The sequence below is a fragment of the Centruroides sculpturatus genome, unplaced genomic scaffold, assembly GCF_000671375.1.
Source record: "Centruroides sculpturatus isolate CEXI.00-Female unplaced genomic scaffold, Cexi_2.0 scaffold25, whole genome shotgun sequence".
Lineage (NCBI taxonomy): Eukaryota > Metazoa > Arthropoda > Arachnida > Scorpiones > Buthidae > Centruroides > Centruroides sculpturatus.
The window spans coordinates 897,000-915,674 of NW_019384428.1; the positions used below are offsets into that span (position 1 = coordinate 897,000).

At 29.1% G+C, this 18,675-nt stretch overlaps 1 protein-coding gene across 1 annotated transcript in view; it reads left to right on the top strand.

The window, feature by feature from the left end:
- Positions 1-18,675, top strand: part of LOC111619652 (serine/arginine-rich splicing factor 12-like) — a 57,717-nt gene that overhangs the window by 21,712 nt on the left and 17,330 nt on the right. The window contains exons 3-5 of the mRNA XM_023361414.1: positions 5,422-5,525; positions 7,386-7,533; positions 11,469-11,570. Coding sequence (XP_023217182.1) covers positions 5,422-5,525; positions 7,386-7,533; positions 11,469-11,570 — 354 coding nt within the window. The remainder of the gene's footprint in view (positions 1-5,421; positions 5,526-7,385; positions 7,534-11,468; positions 11,571-18,675) is intronic.

The following is an 18,675-nucleotide window of genomic DNA, read 5'->3' on the forward strand; positions in this document are numbered from 1 at the left end:
AAAAACTGGACCATTCTCATTGAAGCGTCACACATTTTCGAAGTCAACCACTTTCAAACCACATATCTCTCTCACCCCTATAGCTATTGAGACACAACCACCATAGTGCATGATGGGAGACTTGGGCTACTACCACATACAAACACCATTCATGTGCGATGTATAGTTTTTGCTGCAGAGTGACGTATAGGCACAAACACATCCATTTATATGTACAATGGTACCTCAAGATATGAACACCTCAGCATACGAAATTTTCAGTATATGACATGAAATTCAAACATTTTTTTTGCTCCATGATACAAACAAAACTCACCATATGACGTTACATTAGTTCGCAGCACTATTTTTTATTCACTTCTGTTCATCGGTCTCAGTCCGCGTGTTTGCTTTGTCGTGGAAGGATCTTGCTTGATAAAGGAAATCTCGAGGTATTATCAGAAAGTGACTGATTTTATTGAAAAGAAACATCCCAAAAAGGTTCACACTGGGTGTATTGCTGCTCAGAGTAATGACATTTGCCTAAGTCATTTTAGAAACATTTTAAAAAGTAGGCAAAGCCAAACCTCTGTGGATAGATATTTTACCAAGCGACCTCTATCCAGTGAAAGTTCTGGTGGAAGTGAAGGAAAGAAAGCAAAAAGCAGTGAATAAAAATTTAAATATATATATTTAAAACAACACTAATTTTTTAAATCTTTTCTAAGTTACTTTTAAGTTATTGTTACATTATGTTATGTAAGTTAAGTTTTAGTATCGTTTCCCTTTCCCTCTCTTCCACCACCAATTTACACCTCACTGTCATCTATCCTCAAAGGTAAAGTGCAAATAAAACTACATTTTTTTAAAAATCAATTATTATTCTATTATGTTTATTTATGCATTTACAACTACAAAATGCATTTTTCAGTGTTTTCCTTACTATAGTTTTTTTAATGTACTATTTAGCTTTAATTTGAGTGTTTTTTTTTTTTTTTTTTGTGTTGGAACAAATTATTTGGTTTTACATGTAATAGTATGGGGGGAAAATGATTCACCTTACGACATTTTTATGATACGATCTCAGTTTTGGAACGGATTAATTTCGTATCCTGAGGTACCACTGTGTCTATATATATATATAGTAAGACCCCACTTAATGTGGGGGATGCTTTTCTAGACAACAAAGCACTAAGCGAACAGTGTTAAATGAGGTCATTTTAACATAGAATAAATAGGGATAGGGAAACACATGACCAAATATAAACAAATTTTACTTTAATTTTAAGTTATTTTTATATTAATTTGTATAATAATATTGATATGTGTTAAATAACACAAACATGTGCACACAGAAATATAAAGTTCATTTTTTGTGATGAAGGTCCTGACTTTTCTGAAATTCTTTTTCTTTTGCAATAAAGTTGTGAAGTTTCATTTGTCACTTTTTTCTTTCCTTAAGCAAATGTCAGTAGCAGAAGATTTTATCCAAAATGCCTTATTTTGCTTTTGCACTCCTTTCAAACTCTGGATCATTTGCTACAATTTGATCAATGATTTCGGTTATCTTACCAAACTTTCACTAAGGAAATCTATAGAGAAAGTTTTTGGGTTCTTTGTTTTCAGAATCTCTATTTTCCAGTTCCACATGAATTCCATGTTCTGCCAGTTCTTGAAGGTCATCATTGGTAAGGCTCTCACCAGAAACCTGTATTAACTCCTTAATATCCTGCTCGTCTATATCTCCTAGTCCTGCTTTATCGATTAGGTTGAGTTTGGTCAACGTAACGATACAACGATGGGCTCTTCTCGTTGAGAATTCATGGATACCTTCAGCCATAACTTCTTCCACACTTCATTTGTGTGTTTATCAGTTAATTCTTGCCAAGCGAAATTGATATTTACTATGGCATCCATGATGATATATTTTTTCCAAAATTGCACCAAACATAGATTTAAAGAAAGTACACTTTTTTGCCACCTATTGCTGATTGGTTTGTGTTTGCAAATAATCGTATTATATAAGAAGCGATGAAATGCCGTGATAATTTAAATCTGCGTAAATTTTGAGCTTTTTTTAGACTTCGAATAGACCGCATTATATTGAATCAGTGTTAAGCGGAGTCTTACTGTGTTTTTTTTCCTTTCTGGTAATTTTTCTATAAATTTTATTTTCTACTTTTTAAATTTTTTTAAATTGCATTCATTATATATTTGAATTTTTATTGACTGTCAGTGTCTTTTAGAACCTGTTCATTGTGTTTTAAAACTAATATTATCTTAAAATGTGAAAATTTGCATTTTGATAAATTTTAAAGATTATATAAAGGAAAAATGATAATTATATCTAAGTAACAACATAGCTTTATTTTTATAAAATATTCAAAAATAAAATATATACCATTATACATAAAAAGAAAAAAGTAAGTAAATACTTAAAAAATTTTATTACAATAAATAATTATGAAATTTGCTGTATCCATTTTCATCATTTAAAAAATTCTTGATGGCATTACTTCATACAAGTATTTTTGGTTGTTGTTTTCAAATGATGATAATGTTTAAAGTAATATCAAAATTCACTTTAAAAGAATTACTCTATTTCTAATGCTTTTGACAAAATTGTTTATCCTAGTCAGTGTTTTAAGAATTTACTTAAATTATTAAATTAATATTTATTATAATAATTTATATTTATTTAGTAATTTTTGTATGTAATTTATTTTAATTACAACTTCTGAAATTTTGAATTTTCATTTTAAAATTGAGCAGTTTTTGGAATGTATTTTTTTTTTGTCAACTAAATCATTTAATTATATGGATAATTTTGATTTAATTATATGGATAGTTGATTATTCAAATAATCAACTATTCAAATAATGAACTATATACTTAAATGGTTATAAATATTACTTTACTTTTGGATTTTAAATATACACAAAATTTAATTAAAATGTTCAATTTTATATTACATTAACTGAATAACTAGAATTAAAAAACAATTCAATATTAAGAAAAATTAAGCCTTTGTGTGATTTGCATAAATGATGCTATAAAAAATATTTATGAAAAATATATTTTTTAATTATCTATTTATATTCTATTTATTCAAATATTTACAAATTCAATGCTAGAAATATAGCAATATCACAAATACGTTAATTATATTTTTCATTGGTTGATACATGTTTTTGCCAAAAATTAGAAATAAAGTAATTATGTGAATTTTTCTCATTGGGACTTTAATATTCATGATTTGATTAATATAGTAAAACATTAGTTTTACTAATTTATATTATGTCACAAAGCAGAATTGATGTTCAAACATAGATTTTGTGGATATTATTTATATTTAAATTTTGGTCTCTTTTCTGCTAGATATCTGTGCCATATGAAATGAAATGGTTTCACAATTACTTCAAGTTTAAAAAACAAGAATAGTTTTTTATTATAACACAATGAAGATGCTAGTTAGTTTCAAGTTTGTGGAAATAAATTCTGAGTTTAGAAATTTTCCCAATTCTTTCATTTACATTAGGATAATGAGTTTCTTCAATATAACAATTTTGAGATTATGATAGAATTCAATAAAATATTTATTAGTTTATTCTTTGCACTTTGAAGTATTTAAGAATTTTTCAAGAAAAGAAAATTAAATTTGATTATTAAGTAAATCATCTGTTTGCATCTATTTGTTTGTTCAGCTAAGTAAGCTAACTAAGCTTACTAAAAATCTGATGTCATCAGTGATTACTGAATAATGTAACTTTTGTATTCATGTTTCTTTGACAATATTTGATCTTAGCTTCTGTGTCTACTTTTTCTAAACTGTTAATCTTAGAAAAATGAGCTGTTGCTATTTATTTTAAATTTCAGAAATGTTTAAAAAGTCAATAGATGATGATGATGCTATGAAAAAAATTCATGCATGTTTCAATTTCCAGTCCCTGTTTAAAATAGAAAAATACTGAATTGCATAGTACAATAGTTTGATTTAACATTTCTTGTTGTATTAATGAAATTTATCAGCTTGATGCTTTTTCCTATAAATATTATGAATCATACCATTTTCAATTACAAATCTTGTTTCATTCCATTATAATGAAACAACTGATAGTCATTTGATGATCCTAGGATGGTTGCATATATTTTGTATATAGGAACTTATACTCCAGTATGTTAAATTTAGACAAAATAATATAATTTAATTTTTATCAGTTAGTTGAGAAGAAGCTATTAGTTACTTTGAAAACCAAAGAATTTTATTTTTAATACTCACAAATAATTTGTCAAGAAATTAGAGAAATTGCTAACATTTTGTATGAAGGCATTTAGAATTTCTATTTTATAAGCAATAACTCAGATTGTAAAATATAATTGTAGTAATTCAAACAATATTATTATGAAATTCAGTTACTAGTGGTCAAATTCTGATTCAGAATTTAAAAATTTTATAGCACTTCAGATAACATTCAAGACATTTGTATTTTATTATATTATTGCACTAGAATGATCATTTTGTTAAGATACATTTTTTGTAATACAGCAAAAAAGAATTCAGCAACTAACACATTGGATTATTTAGAACATCTTTAATGTTTGATAAAAACTCTGTAGAAATTTCAATATGTTAAAATTATTGACAATATTCAGATAACTGAAACATTAGTGCAAACTAGTATTACATTTTTAGATTTGTTTTTGCTAAACTGATAAAAAAAAATATTGATTGAAATATAACAACAAAAGTTCTTAAAGCATTTTTAATGTCTAATGCAAGGAAAGAGAGAACTTTCTAAATTTGACTTACTTTTATCTTAACAATGTTAAAAAATATACAAATCAATGAAATTTCAGATACTGTGCTATATATTATTAAACACATTCCATAATAATAGTTTTTATTGATTAGGTTATATTATTTCTAAGTTTTAATTGCAATACAATTTCTATGATTAACATATTTTATTGCATATACAGATAACATTCTTAAAGTAACTAATGAATTTAAAATTATTTGATATATAGTACATAAAGTTACATTTACAGTATACAAAAAAAAGTTTTTGTTTGCTTATAAATTAGGCCAGTTTATAAGCTAACTTACTTTAATATGTGTGAATGAGTTAGTTCATATTAAAAAAATATTAAATACATAATTTGAATAAATTATACAGAATTATGTAATAATGAGAAAGATTTTGAACAATTTACTAAAAAGAGTATTATATCATTTTTTTGCTTTATTCTAGGATAAATTGTTAAATTTTGAAATTATTTTAAAAGTCTTTGTTTGGATGTCTTTATTTTAGAAGGTTTACTTAATTTACTTTTTCAATGTTAACGATAAACTAAATAAAGTAAATGAAAATTTTTAACTTTTTTATACCATTCAATATTTACAATTATTATGCATAAAAATAATCCTTAACATCAGAATACATTTGAAGATGTTAGAGATGCAGAAGATGCGATATATGCATTAGATCGCACACGTTTTTTTGGCAGAGAATTGGAGATTGAATTTGCTCAAGGTGATCGTAAAAGTAAGTGGAATCTTTGTTCATATGATAATTTGTTTTTTGAACTGTTTAATCTCACCTAAGGAAAAAACCTGATAAAATCACAATCTCTTGATATATTTACTTATATGTTTTCAGTCAAAAACATAAATGTATTTGTCAGTCAGTAAAATATATTTTTGTTTTATTCTTTGATTTTAGCCAGAAAGTAAGTTTTATTTCTAAAAGAAAAGAAAAAATTTTTAATTATTTTTTTTATTAGATTGTGGAAAAGTTAAATAACTATATATGCATATAAACATTAATTTTTATATTAGGTTTTTTTCTTAGGAGAGTGTACATGTGCTTCTAAATTTAAATTTATATATAATTTCAACATTTTTAATGTTTCTGGAATATTTGGAAATTAAATATTTACATCCTAGATTTGTTATTCGCACAACTGTGAATGCAATAAAATTTATTTATATTCTCAATTCCATCCATTTCTAATCTGACCATGATAAAACACTTGAAAATTTACAATATAATAATAATATATTATTGAAATAAATTTTGAAGATTGTTCTATAAGAGATTAATACAATAGACTTATTTTATAATCTCCAATTTAGTGACACACCAAGGTATAAAGACCAATTTAGAGCTCTTAGGATGGTGACTTATCCTAAGAACTCTTTTAGGATAACTTTACAAATTATAGTATGTAGATAGCAATACAGTTGAGTGGTCTTATCATAAATTATAATTTTAATGAATGAGTATATACATTACAATATATAAATATGAAAACAAATGTTTCTTCCATTTTGATAATAATAAAATAGCAAATATAATACACCAAAAGCTTGCGAACAAACACAAATTATTAGACATCCACGAACCATACTGCAAATATATCCCACAGACAATACTTGAAAACAACACGCACAAAATGTACAACAACAACAGCCATAATCATTGATAAAATAATTTACCACAACAAACCAGACATTACACTTGTTGACAAACAATAAAATCGCATACGTTATAGACATATCCGTTCCAAATATTCACAATGTACAAAACACGTGCACTGGAAAAAATCATCAAATACACAGAACTTGCCCAGGAAATAAGGCATCTGTGAAGGATGGATAGTGTTTATTGTTCTTTCCTCTACAAATATCATATTGCACACACTACATAAAAGCCTGGAAATATTACAATTGAATAGAAATACATACATCACACTACAGAGGCCACTGTATTGAATACATGCCATATTGTTAGGAAATTCCTGAATACAGACACTGACATGCTTATTTAATTTCAGTTTTTGGTTGACTCTGGTCCGGCATAGTACACAGCCACTGGTATCAACTGAATATAACCCACTAAATATTGTATAATAATAATAACCTTGCCCAGTATGTCTACTAGTGGCTGGAGTAATATTTCCTTCCACCAATGGTGGAAGGAAATATTATTCCAGCCACCACAAGTTAAGGAAAATGATTCGGCCAAGATACTATGGGGAAATGCCTGTCCAAACTGATGTCACTGTATCTCACAATAGACCAGATTTAATTTATGTTGATAAAAATCGTAATAAAACATTTTTAATAGATATAACTGTACCATCAGATTATAACATTGGTGCTAAAGAAATGGAAAAATTGAGTAAATATCATTTTTTGAAATTGGAAGTTAACTGCCTATGGAATACACAGATGACTGTTGTTCCAATAGTAATAGGAGCAACAGGAATAGTGGTGAAAAACATAAAGAAATACATGTCTCACTTTGTTATATTTGGTCATCAATGCTTCTTTTGTTACAAACTTTTAAATGCATTATACGTTATATTTTATATGAATTTAACTAGATATTTTCATAATTAAGCTCCCTCTGAAATGAGAAATAAAGAAAGAGGTCCTCGTCGACCACGCTCGCCATATTATGGAAGTAGATATGATGATTATAGAAGTAGCCGCAGGCGTTCTCGAAGCAGATCTCCCTATTACAGAGATAGGAGCCCAGGTTATAGTCGGTAAGTATTTTAATTAAATTGTTACTTCCTTGTTAAATAAAATAATTGATACTATGCTTTATTGATTATTTCACAGTAATCATTATCTTTCCCTGATTACAAAAATTTATGTAAAAACTATGCTATATATCAGGGGTGGCCAACTTTTGTGTGCATAAGATTACTTTTTATCTTAAAAATGTGTTATGATAGACTTGTTATCATAGGTATAGTCTAAGTTGCGAGGGGAGGTGTGAAATACATACTATGTTTAGATAGATAAGAAAAGCCACAGTTTAATTTAAAACATGAATAAAAGGTACATTTTAAACAGAAGAAAAATTGAAACTCAACATTGTCACTTTCGGGGACCACTACTCACCCTTCCTCTCTCTACTGTGTCCCGATGTACTCTCTCTGTCCCTCTTCCCGCCTTTTTTCAGTTTTATGATCCTTTGTCTACATTTCTTATTCTCCTTTTACAACTGTATGCAAATGAATTGCACATGGACCAACAAAACTGCATCTAAGGGAGGACACGGAGGTCCGATATCATTACAGTTGCGTTTGGTTACAAGTGTAACACATTAAGTCAAGACATCGCAAGCAATCAACCAAAATTGGCTTTGCAATTGACATGTTTGCCACCCCTGCTATATATAATTATGATGATTGTGGCATAATTTAGGCTGATTCCTAGAACTTTTTGTTATGTTGTTGCCTAGACCAAACTGTTTGCTCACACTACCCAATATACTTGTGATGGTTCCATGACCCAAACCAGGCAAACTGGAGTCACTATATTATATAATGAAATAAAATTAAGCATTATTGATAACTCCTATCTGTGAACTGTAATGTTGAGTATATTTCTATTGAGAACAGTTCAGGTCAGTTTCAGTCTGTAACAAATATCTAACTTCAATTTCAGTATTTATTATTGAAATTCAACTATTAAAAAATGTAAGACTGATGATTGTAAATAAAACAGACTGTTTCAAAATTATTCAGGAGTCTATTTGAAAACTATTACAAGCTTTTCCTAAAAAACTTAATGAACCCATTTTTAAAATGTACTTTTCAGATTATAAGAATATTTTGTCAATTTCATTTTGTATATACCAAAAAAAACCTTAAAATTATTTATTGATCCACTTGTGCCAGAATTCATCCATTATTTTTTATAATTTATGTATGACAATAAACCTAAAAGTTTGAATAAACAAGGAAACATCTTTAAAACCACTGCAACTTAAATGGCTTTTTGAGTATGGCCTTGCATAAAATATCTATTTTGATGTTGTTCAAAATAGAAAAGAGAGATCAATAAGTGAGAAATACTAAAGTTTCTAGTCCATCTCTGTTTTTAATTCTATCGAAATCGGTTTTAAAAAAGTGATTTTCGCTTGTTAATTCTTAAGAGACTTTTTAAAGAAAAATTTTTTAGAATATGTTATTTTAATATTTAGAATAACTGACCCCATTGTTTTATTATTTATTTAGTTTTGATGTGTCTGTTATCTGGTTTCTTGTTTTAATTTTTACTAAATTCATTGCTATTCATTTCTACAACTTGCGTATGTGAAAAACTATTCACATAAATAAGTTGTAGAAATAATGTTTGAATTTTTGCTGCATACTTCCTTAAGCTGGGGAAATTGATATATTTATTCATATTTTATGCAACGTGGGTCCTGCGACCCCTTTTTTTGCGGGTCACAAAAATAATTTTTTGTGACCTGCAAAAAAAAGTGCCGCAGGTTTAGGTTGCCCATCCCTGATCTAGGTGATGCTGCAATTGCATGTGTTAGAATGGCATCTTTACAGGAGAAAGCTCAATATGGTTGTGGTTTCACAAAACAAAATTGCCAATTACAGTTCAGTGAAACTTCAGAGTGGATCAGAATTACCAGATAAAAAGTCATTAAAGGTTGGTGTGTAAAGTTTAAAGAGATTGGCAGTATTGGACTTTAGAAGAACTGGGAGACCAATTTTGAATGAAAAGACTATGTAAAGTTTCCAGTGCAGTTTCTACAAATCTACTTCAGATCAACTTGGCATTATAGGAGGACAGTGGTTAAGGTTTTATATAATTAACATTGTATGCATACAAAGTGCAAATTCTGCAAGCCCTAGCCTAGGTGATTGCCTAGTCAAGTGGTGAACCTATGGTATGTGTGCCCAAAGTGACACATCAGGAGAAATCATCTGGCATGTAATGTATCATATGATTTAGGTTTATTGCCCTTTTTTTCTAAATTATTCTTTCGGTTTATCATCTTATCATCCTTTTTTCATTAGTTTTATTACAATTATTCTAATTAAGGCATATTTGTTTCATTTTTTTAAATATTGTTGTTCAAAATCTAAAACTTTGGTATGCATAAAATTTTTAAAGATAAGTACGCTTACTGTATGGCATGCCCATGCCCGAAGATTCACCATCAAAGGTTGTGCTGCTTTTGTGACTGATATCTTGAACCTATAAATGTAAAAACAGTGATTAGCTAAAGTTTGTTTTTAGATGAAGTTACCTGTCATATCTTTGGAAAGGTAAATAGATATAATGTATGTGCACATACATTTTTTTACAAGTCCATTATTACAGCATCAAATATGTATTTGGACTTGATGAACTTTTTGTAGTATATCAGTTGGAAGAGTTTCAACCATAGATATTGTTTCAGCAAGATGGTACACACCATACTAGAGATTACTTATCAATTCCTATGCTGCAAAGTCCAAAATTTCAGAAAAAAATTACTTTTGAACCAGTTTTTGTAAAATATCGAAAAACTTTATTAAGCTATAAATGCCAGTACTGTATTATTTTGACTTTAAAACAAAAGTTATAATTTCAACAATTACAACAACAAAATGCTTTGTATTGTATACTGACACAATGAACTTTGACAACAACAACAACAAAATGCTTATTAGTATTAATTACAATTATTCAAATTCTCAGTTAACCTGTATAGGGAAAACAACAGAAGAAAAATCATTAATCAGCAGCAGTTCAATCAGTCACTTAAAATTCCATAGTTATGCACTAACAGGAGAGAAGTCTAGCTTGCTGTATCAATGTGACAATGGTCTTTCATATACTGTTAATATGAATATTGAACATCAAATAAATATGTTCCTAACTAGTGTTTCTCCTACTATCTGGTTACAAAATATATAATACAGTATTATTTAATATTTTAATCGATTCAAACCAAAATTAATGGACTACAATATCATTATGCAAATGAGTACTAGCCAGGAAGTAATGAGATAGCAATTGAGGCTTAATGTAACTCAGTTTGCAGAACTCAAAATAACTGAAATAGAATAGAAAATAACTAAATATAACTGTAAATAAAAATCTCTTTTGCTATCTTACAATGTAACTTTCTCAATCAGTGGATTGGGAGGAATGAACTGACAGTACAGTATATTCATCTTGGCTACTAGATTCAATCCTTCAACTTTTTTGTGAGGTTATGTTTTGAAATTGCTATTGGCATGGAAACTGGTAATAAGGATAACAGAAGCTATAGTGACAGTATTTGAAGAGGTATTAGAAAAAACATGGAGAAAAATTGAATGTTGAATTTTGTAAATTTAAAAATTACATTTTTTTTTCCAGTTTACATTTATGCTGAAGATGGTCAAACTGAGGCTGCAAGCTTTGTAACTTTTTGATTAAGGTTACTAATATTTTTATTTATTGAACATTATGGTGCTAATATTTACATAGTAAAAAAATGTATTTTACAAATCAGGCATATTTCAATGAATGAAAGCATTTTTATTTTTGAAAATATTGAATTTGAAATTAGCATCATAAAATTATATATATAATTTGATATATGGTCATAGTTAATGAATTTTATGTTATATTTAAATATTTTTTATTCATAAATGATTACACTGTTTGGAAATAAGAGAAATTGTTTGTATTATTTCAGAAGACGACGCAGTCGCTACTCTTATAGTCGATCACGATCTCGTACTCCAAGGTCTCGTTCTCGTTCAAGAGATAGGCGAAGACATAGCCATTCTCCTCATAGGTTAGTAAAATATTTTTATAAAATCGAATAAATTATCATATCTTATAATAAAACTATAATATGAAAATATTGACTTAAAGTAATTTCCTGTTACAGGAATATTTTTTGATCAGTGATATAAAATTCATTATAATCAATCTGAGTGAAACTTGTAGTGGTGATTTTCCTGAAAATTTCAAATTGTGTCTCTCTAATTTTATTGGTTTTAATAGTAAAAGCACTTGATTGTTGCTTGTTTTTAGATCTTTTAAGTAAGTCACAGGCATATATAACACAAATGGGAATGTTTTCTTTCATTATTGGGAATAGGTGTAAAATCTAATGTCTTTTCTTGTATTTTTAATTATATATAATTTTATAAATCATTTGTAAAAATTTTGTCTTAAAATGTTACCTTGTGAAAATCCATTTTAAATTATAGTTTACAATTTTTTTTATTCAATTTGAGGATAGATTTTAATTTACAAATTTTGTATGTGGTGGTTAATCATTTGACTTATAGGGATTTTAGTATTAGAAAGTGAAGAATTTTTGGAAAGCCTAGAAATAACTTTAATAGTTGTTTTTCTTCATAATCTTATTTGGATCTCATTAAACAACTGTCAGTTGTGGGTTATTGTTCATGATTTTTAAAAAAGAAGAAAACACTCAGATTCCCCTTTCTTGATCTTAGTGTAACTGCTGGAAGTGCCTATTGATCTGAATGACTGCTGTTAAAAGGTTAGAAGACATCAAGCAGTTCCTGCTAGGTGTGAGTTTTCTCATAAATATTGCATGATTCAATGAGTTGTTTGCTTTAATTTACCAAGTCACTAAAAAAAACTAATACTTTTAATGTCTTTCTTTTGTTTTTACTTCATTAACATTTTTTATTAATTTTGTTTGTTCCTAAAAATTCTTTCTTCAAGTTATAAAAATCTTTTTTTTATATGTACCATACAATTGTTTAGAACATTTTCATATATAGTTTGTCAAATTAGCTATTATCGCTTCTCAACAGTGTTAAATCAATTATATTGACCTACAAAGCTCAAAACTGCTCAAATACTGTTTATATTTGAGCAGTTTAAATGTATGATTACCATCAGTTTATTGTAAATGATGATAGCTTTAAAGAGAAAAATATGTAAATTTTTTTTGAGTACCAAAAAACAAATTATATTTACTTCATAATTTTTTTATTCAGTAAATTATGTAACTCGATAAAATTTTGTAACCATAAATAAGTATAAATTATTTGTATTTTTGCTTCAACCTAAAGTCCAAATTATTACTTTCAGTGTAAATATAGATAATTTTTTAATGAAATTCTGAGTTAATAATTTAATTGAATGAAAATCACTGCAAAGAGGATGATGATCATTATCATCCTTGCAGTGATCTTTAAGTGTAAGGGTACTAATTTATATTGTATTTGGAGATTGGAGATGAATCATTTTAAAATATTGTAAAATAAAAGTTGATCGATAGAGCTTATTACAGTTAGATTAGAAAAGTTTATTATATAGACACTTTGATATTTGATAGGTTTTGCAAAAGTTTTTTATATTTGTATTAAAAGAACTCACTGTGATCGATTTTTAACAAAATTTTATTTTTTAATCAGTGATAAACAGTACATTATTTACACTGGGAATTAAAATCGTTTTACATATAATCCAGATTCCTTGGGTCATTAATTCTTTTCTTACATTTAGGTTTATATAAATCATCAATCTTCTCTTTTCAAATAGTTAATAATAGGTAAACTTTTTTCTTGGATCATTTGCTCTAGATACTATAGTATTTACTTCTGCCATGTTTTGGATATAAGACTGGACCTCAGAGAAAACTTATGATGCCAGGAACTGATTTAAGCTTGTTTAGGAAAGCAAATTAAATTGATTCACTTTTTCAAATTTAAACTGATTTGATATCTTGTTCACACTGTATTGCATAAACTGTTTTAAAGTACACAATCAGAATAGGCTATAATGGCAAAAGTGGAACTTTTGTTTTTCTGATTTAAATATTGTCCATTTATGGAATAAAACATATTAAATGATACCTGATACCTGCTAATTTTGATAATTTAATCTAGAAGCAGGTATGGCCACCAAGTCAATTTCAGATAATATGGCTCGTTATAACACAAAAAAATATTTGTAATTTTAATAGGAATATTAAATCCATATTATTCGAAAAGAAATCTTTTAACTGTTTTATGAGATGGATAGGAAGGAGTGCCCTTTGTGTTGACAGTTATTGCTATTAGATAGTTATCTCTTGTATAACACAGTAGTTATATTGCAAAAAAGTGCCATGTTATGTGAATTCGTGCTATATGAAACAAAGGACTAGTGAAAAACATAGGGTTAAGTTTCAAAAGTTAACAAAAGTACACTATTCTTTTTCTTTACTAAGAAAAATATGTTTATTAAAGCAATCAATAATTAACTAACAATCACAATTTAAAATACTATATTATGTGTTAATATTAATTTTAGTTAAACAAGGACATTTTCTTTTTACAAAGTATTATCATCATCTGAGCTTTTTTGTTGATCTTGATCTTTCTGAATCAGCAATATCTTCATTTTTTATTTTTATGTATGACAAAATAAAAATATGTTATTAATCAAAAATTTATTCTAGTAGGTTGCATTTGTTTAGTTGAATACCAAGTGATCCCCCCCCAGCATTTGTGTTTGAATACTGAAGTGCTTGAGTACCAAGATATTGCTGTATTTTGTTGGTCATTTTTAGGAATGATTACTTACCTACAGTTAAAAAAAGTTTAACAACACTTACCTAAAAATGTTTAAATAAACTTTACTAAATACAAAGACCATCTATAAAAACAAAACACAGTGACACAATGGTGCACTTAGGATTTAATCTTTGGTGAATGAAATTGAATGGAAAAAATTTTAATGTGAATTCAATAAAATAAGATTTTAGGAAAATTTACTTGTTTTTTTTTTTACTCTTGATGCTAGGACCCATTGGTCCTCTGTGTACATCACTGCAATGATGTACACAGAGTCTTCAAGACTAAAGTCTGAAAGCAACAAACGACGACACCTGGTTGATAGTGCAATTTTTTTCTTCTCTATTCTAGCTATCCTACAGTTTTTATTAAAGTAAACCTGATGAAAGGCAGAGAACAAATTGAAATTTTAATGTTCTAAAATTCGTGGAAAAATTAGAGACAACATAGATTCTTACTTGAATAAAAAAAAAATATTGAATAACAGAGTTTGCATTTAAAAACTGTGATATTTTGTAGGGGTTTCCCAAATTCTCTAGCAGTGTTAGAGCAAAACTGTGTTGTATGAGGGATACCTGTATGTTGTTATTGTAGAAATTGTTTTATTAAACCATAAACAATTCAGTTCAGTGCAAAATGAGTGTACCAAGAAAAATAAAAAAATTTGTGACCTACTATATATTTTGCAGAATGATTTCATTAGGATAGATTATTAAACTTTCAAGAAACAAAAATGTGGAGTAGGTCATTGGTGCTTTTCACTTGTGAAAGTTGATCACTCCCCATTCTAAGTTAGTCAGGCCTGATTTAGAGTATGTTAGCATTCAGATTCTTTATCTCAAATATGTATACAAGCTAGGGTTTCTCATTTCCCGGTATTTTGCTTGTCCCGGGATCCCGGGATAAAAGTGAACTGTTTCCTGGGATCCCGGGATAGAATTAATTATTTTTAAGGTATACAAAATATCTTGAAATCAAATGATATAATTATTTTCCATTTTTTAAAGTAATTTTAAAGTTTTGTAACCTCCAAAATCATATTAATAATGCTGTGTTAGGTCTATAGGCCTATAATAAAAATTACCTTTAAATAACGTAGAAATTTTCACAAATAGAAAAAAATTAATTAAAGTTTGCTGGAAACTGCATACAACAACAACAAAAAAAATGTTTTGAATTGAGTTAAAAATTAAAAAAATGAACTTCTAATTTAGAAGGTAATTTTCGTTTTTTAAATAAAATATAATACAAAATATTGCAAACTTTTATAAGATTTTAAAAAGCAAAGATGGTCAATACTCCGATAACTCACTCTAATTCTTATTTTAGTAATGAAAAGTCTTGCCACCGAGAATGCCCTTTCCGATTCAATTGATGTGATTGGAATAGTGTTTAATGCATTTAAGAGAAGACAGATATTATGTGTTTTTTCACCTGTAGCCTGGAAGCTTTCGAGTTCGTTTTCGAGATTGTAGTACTTCTTTCGCTCTCTAGTATTCTTGATTTGTCTACCTTGGCTGCTTTAATAGCGGCATCAAGCTTAGAGCTCGATAATTCGGCAATTCATTTGGCTTTAATAATCAGGTTTATGAAGAAAAACTTCATACTTGCAGACTTTGTACTCGTTTGTATCCTTGCCCAATTTGCACAATCTGGCGTCAGGCATTTATTGAAGCTACTGGGCATGGTTAAAACTCAAGACAGCGTAAGCACAATTATTCCAGATATTACAGGTTCCGACAAGTAAAGAATTTTTATAGTCATGCCACAAATAAGCTATATATTGATTATTGACCATTTGTGACATGCTATAACGAGCAAAAATTTAAAAAAACTAATAGGTAGGTTTAAAATTAATAAATACAAATGTATTCTGGCAGTGAACGAGTTAATTATGCTTTCTATTTGCAAAACTCCTCAACCTTAACACAAAATAAGAAAAAAAGTGAATTTTTAAGAAATTTGCGGGATTTCCCGGGTTAAAAAAACAACCGGGATCCCGGAATCCCGTTTCAGAAACCCTAATACAAGCCAGTTATTTGCAATACAGTAGAGTCCTGCTAGTCCGAACATCGCATGTTTCGGTCGGCGGAGAAGAAATTTTCTCTAACAAGAGGTTCACTTAAGGGTGTTCTCCTTTCTTGAGTGAAACACATGAGTAAGGCTTCATCAAGCTTGTCAAACATTGAGGGCCTTGTGCATGTTGATTTTCAACTGATTTTTCTGAAGTAGAAGCACAAAACTGCTCGATCTTTGCACAGTTTTTTCCAGTCAGTTATTGTGGCCTTGCCCACTCCAAACTCTACTGCCAATTTTGTTGCACTTTCACCCTTGTCCAGCTTATCTTTCGACGTACACATTGTGTGTTTCCATTTCATGGTCATCGTAGAAACAGACTAAACTAAACTAAAATAACGTAGAGTGAAGAGTACATTCAACGTCCACGATTAAAGCATGCTAACTCCCACAGTATCATCAGTCAACTGATTGGAATCCTGGACTGTGTATTAAAAACAATGTTTTTTACAGTTAAAATAATTTTAAGGTAAACAGTGAAGGCAGATTGTCATTTCAAAATTACAAAATTTGTTTTTGTTAACTGTTTGCGACCTCTATAGAGTACAAGTCAGATGAAATAAAAGTTGGGGCACTTACATCATTGATGTTGGATCTATATAAATCAGACCTGTTTTACTGCTTGCTTCTGCATTCTTTCAATTATTCAGCTAATCCAAATGGGCTCAGTCCCAATTAGTTTGGACTAGTGGGACTCTACTGTAATCTGTTTTAGTGTTTTTCCAAAAATAAAAGAAAACAATGGCGTAGAGTGTGGTTAGACTAATAACTAATAGAGAGGTTGAGGCGCACGTTTTAAACGTGTACGTGTGACGTTCAGCACCGCTTTCCCGTAAGCCTAAAAGTTTGACGATGGTGTTTGGAATGTCGAGCGTGATTCCACCGACTATCCAAACACCATTGTCAAACTTTTAGGCTTACGGGAAAGCGGCGCCGAACGTCACACGTACACGTTTAAAACGTGCGCCTCAACCTCTCTATTAGTTATTAGTCTAACCACACTCTACGCCATTGTTTTCTTTTATTTTTGGAAAAACACTAAAACAGATTACAGTAGAGTCCCACTAGTCCAAACTAATTGGGACTGAGCCCATTTGGATTAGCTGAATAATTGAAAGAATGCAGAAGCAAGCAGTAAAACAGGTCTGATTTATATAGATCCAACATCAATGATGTAAGTGCCCCAACTTTTATTTCATCTGACTTGTACTCTATAGAGGTCGCAAACAGTTAACAAAAACAAATTTTGTAATTTTGAAATGACAATCTGCCTTCACTGTTTACCTTAAAATTATTTTAACTGTAAAAAACATTGTTTTTAATACACAGTCCAGGATTCCAATCAGTTGACTGATGATACTGTGGGAGTTAGCATGCTTTAATCGTGGACGTTGAATGTACTCTTCACTCTACGTTATTTTAGTTTAGTTTAGTCTGTTTCTACGATGACCATGAAATGGAAACACACAATGTGTACATCGAAAGATAAGCTGGACAAGGGTGAAAGTGCAACAAAATTGGCAGTAGAGTTTGGAGTGGGCAAGGCCACAATAACTGACTGGAAAAAACTGTGCAAAGATCGAGCAGTTTTGTGCTTCTACTTCAGAAAAATCAGTTGAAAATCAACATGCACAAGGCCCTCAATGTTTGACAAGCTTGATGAAGCCTTACTCATGTGTTTCACTCAAGAAAGGAGAACACCCTTAAGTGAACCTCTTGTTAGAGAAAATTTCTTCTCCGCCGACCGAAACATGCGATGTTCGGACTAGCAGGACTCTACTGTATTGCAAATAACTGGCTTGTATTAGGGTTTCTGAAACGGGATTCCGGGATCCCGGTTGTTTTTTTAACCCGGGAAATCCCGCAAATTTCTTAAAAATTCACTTTTTTTCTTATTTTGTGTTAAGGTTGAGGAGTTTTGCAAATAGAAAGCATAATTAACTCGTTCACTGCCAGAATACATTTGTATTTATTAATTTTAAACCTACCTATTAGTTTTTTTAAATTTTTGCTCGTTATAGCATGTCACAAATGGTCAATAATCAATATATAGCTTATTTGTGGCATGACTATAAAAATTCTTTACTTGTCGGAACCTGTAATATCTGGAATAATTGTGCTTACACTGTCTTGAGTTTTAACCATGCCCAGTAGCTTCAATAAATGCCTGACGCCAGATTGTGCAAATTGGGCAAGGATACAAACGAGTACAAAGTCTGCAAGTATGAAGTTTTTCTTCATAAACCTGATTATTAAAGCCAAATGAATTGCCGAATTATC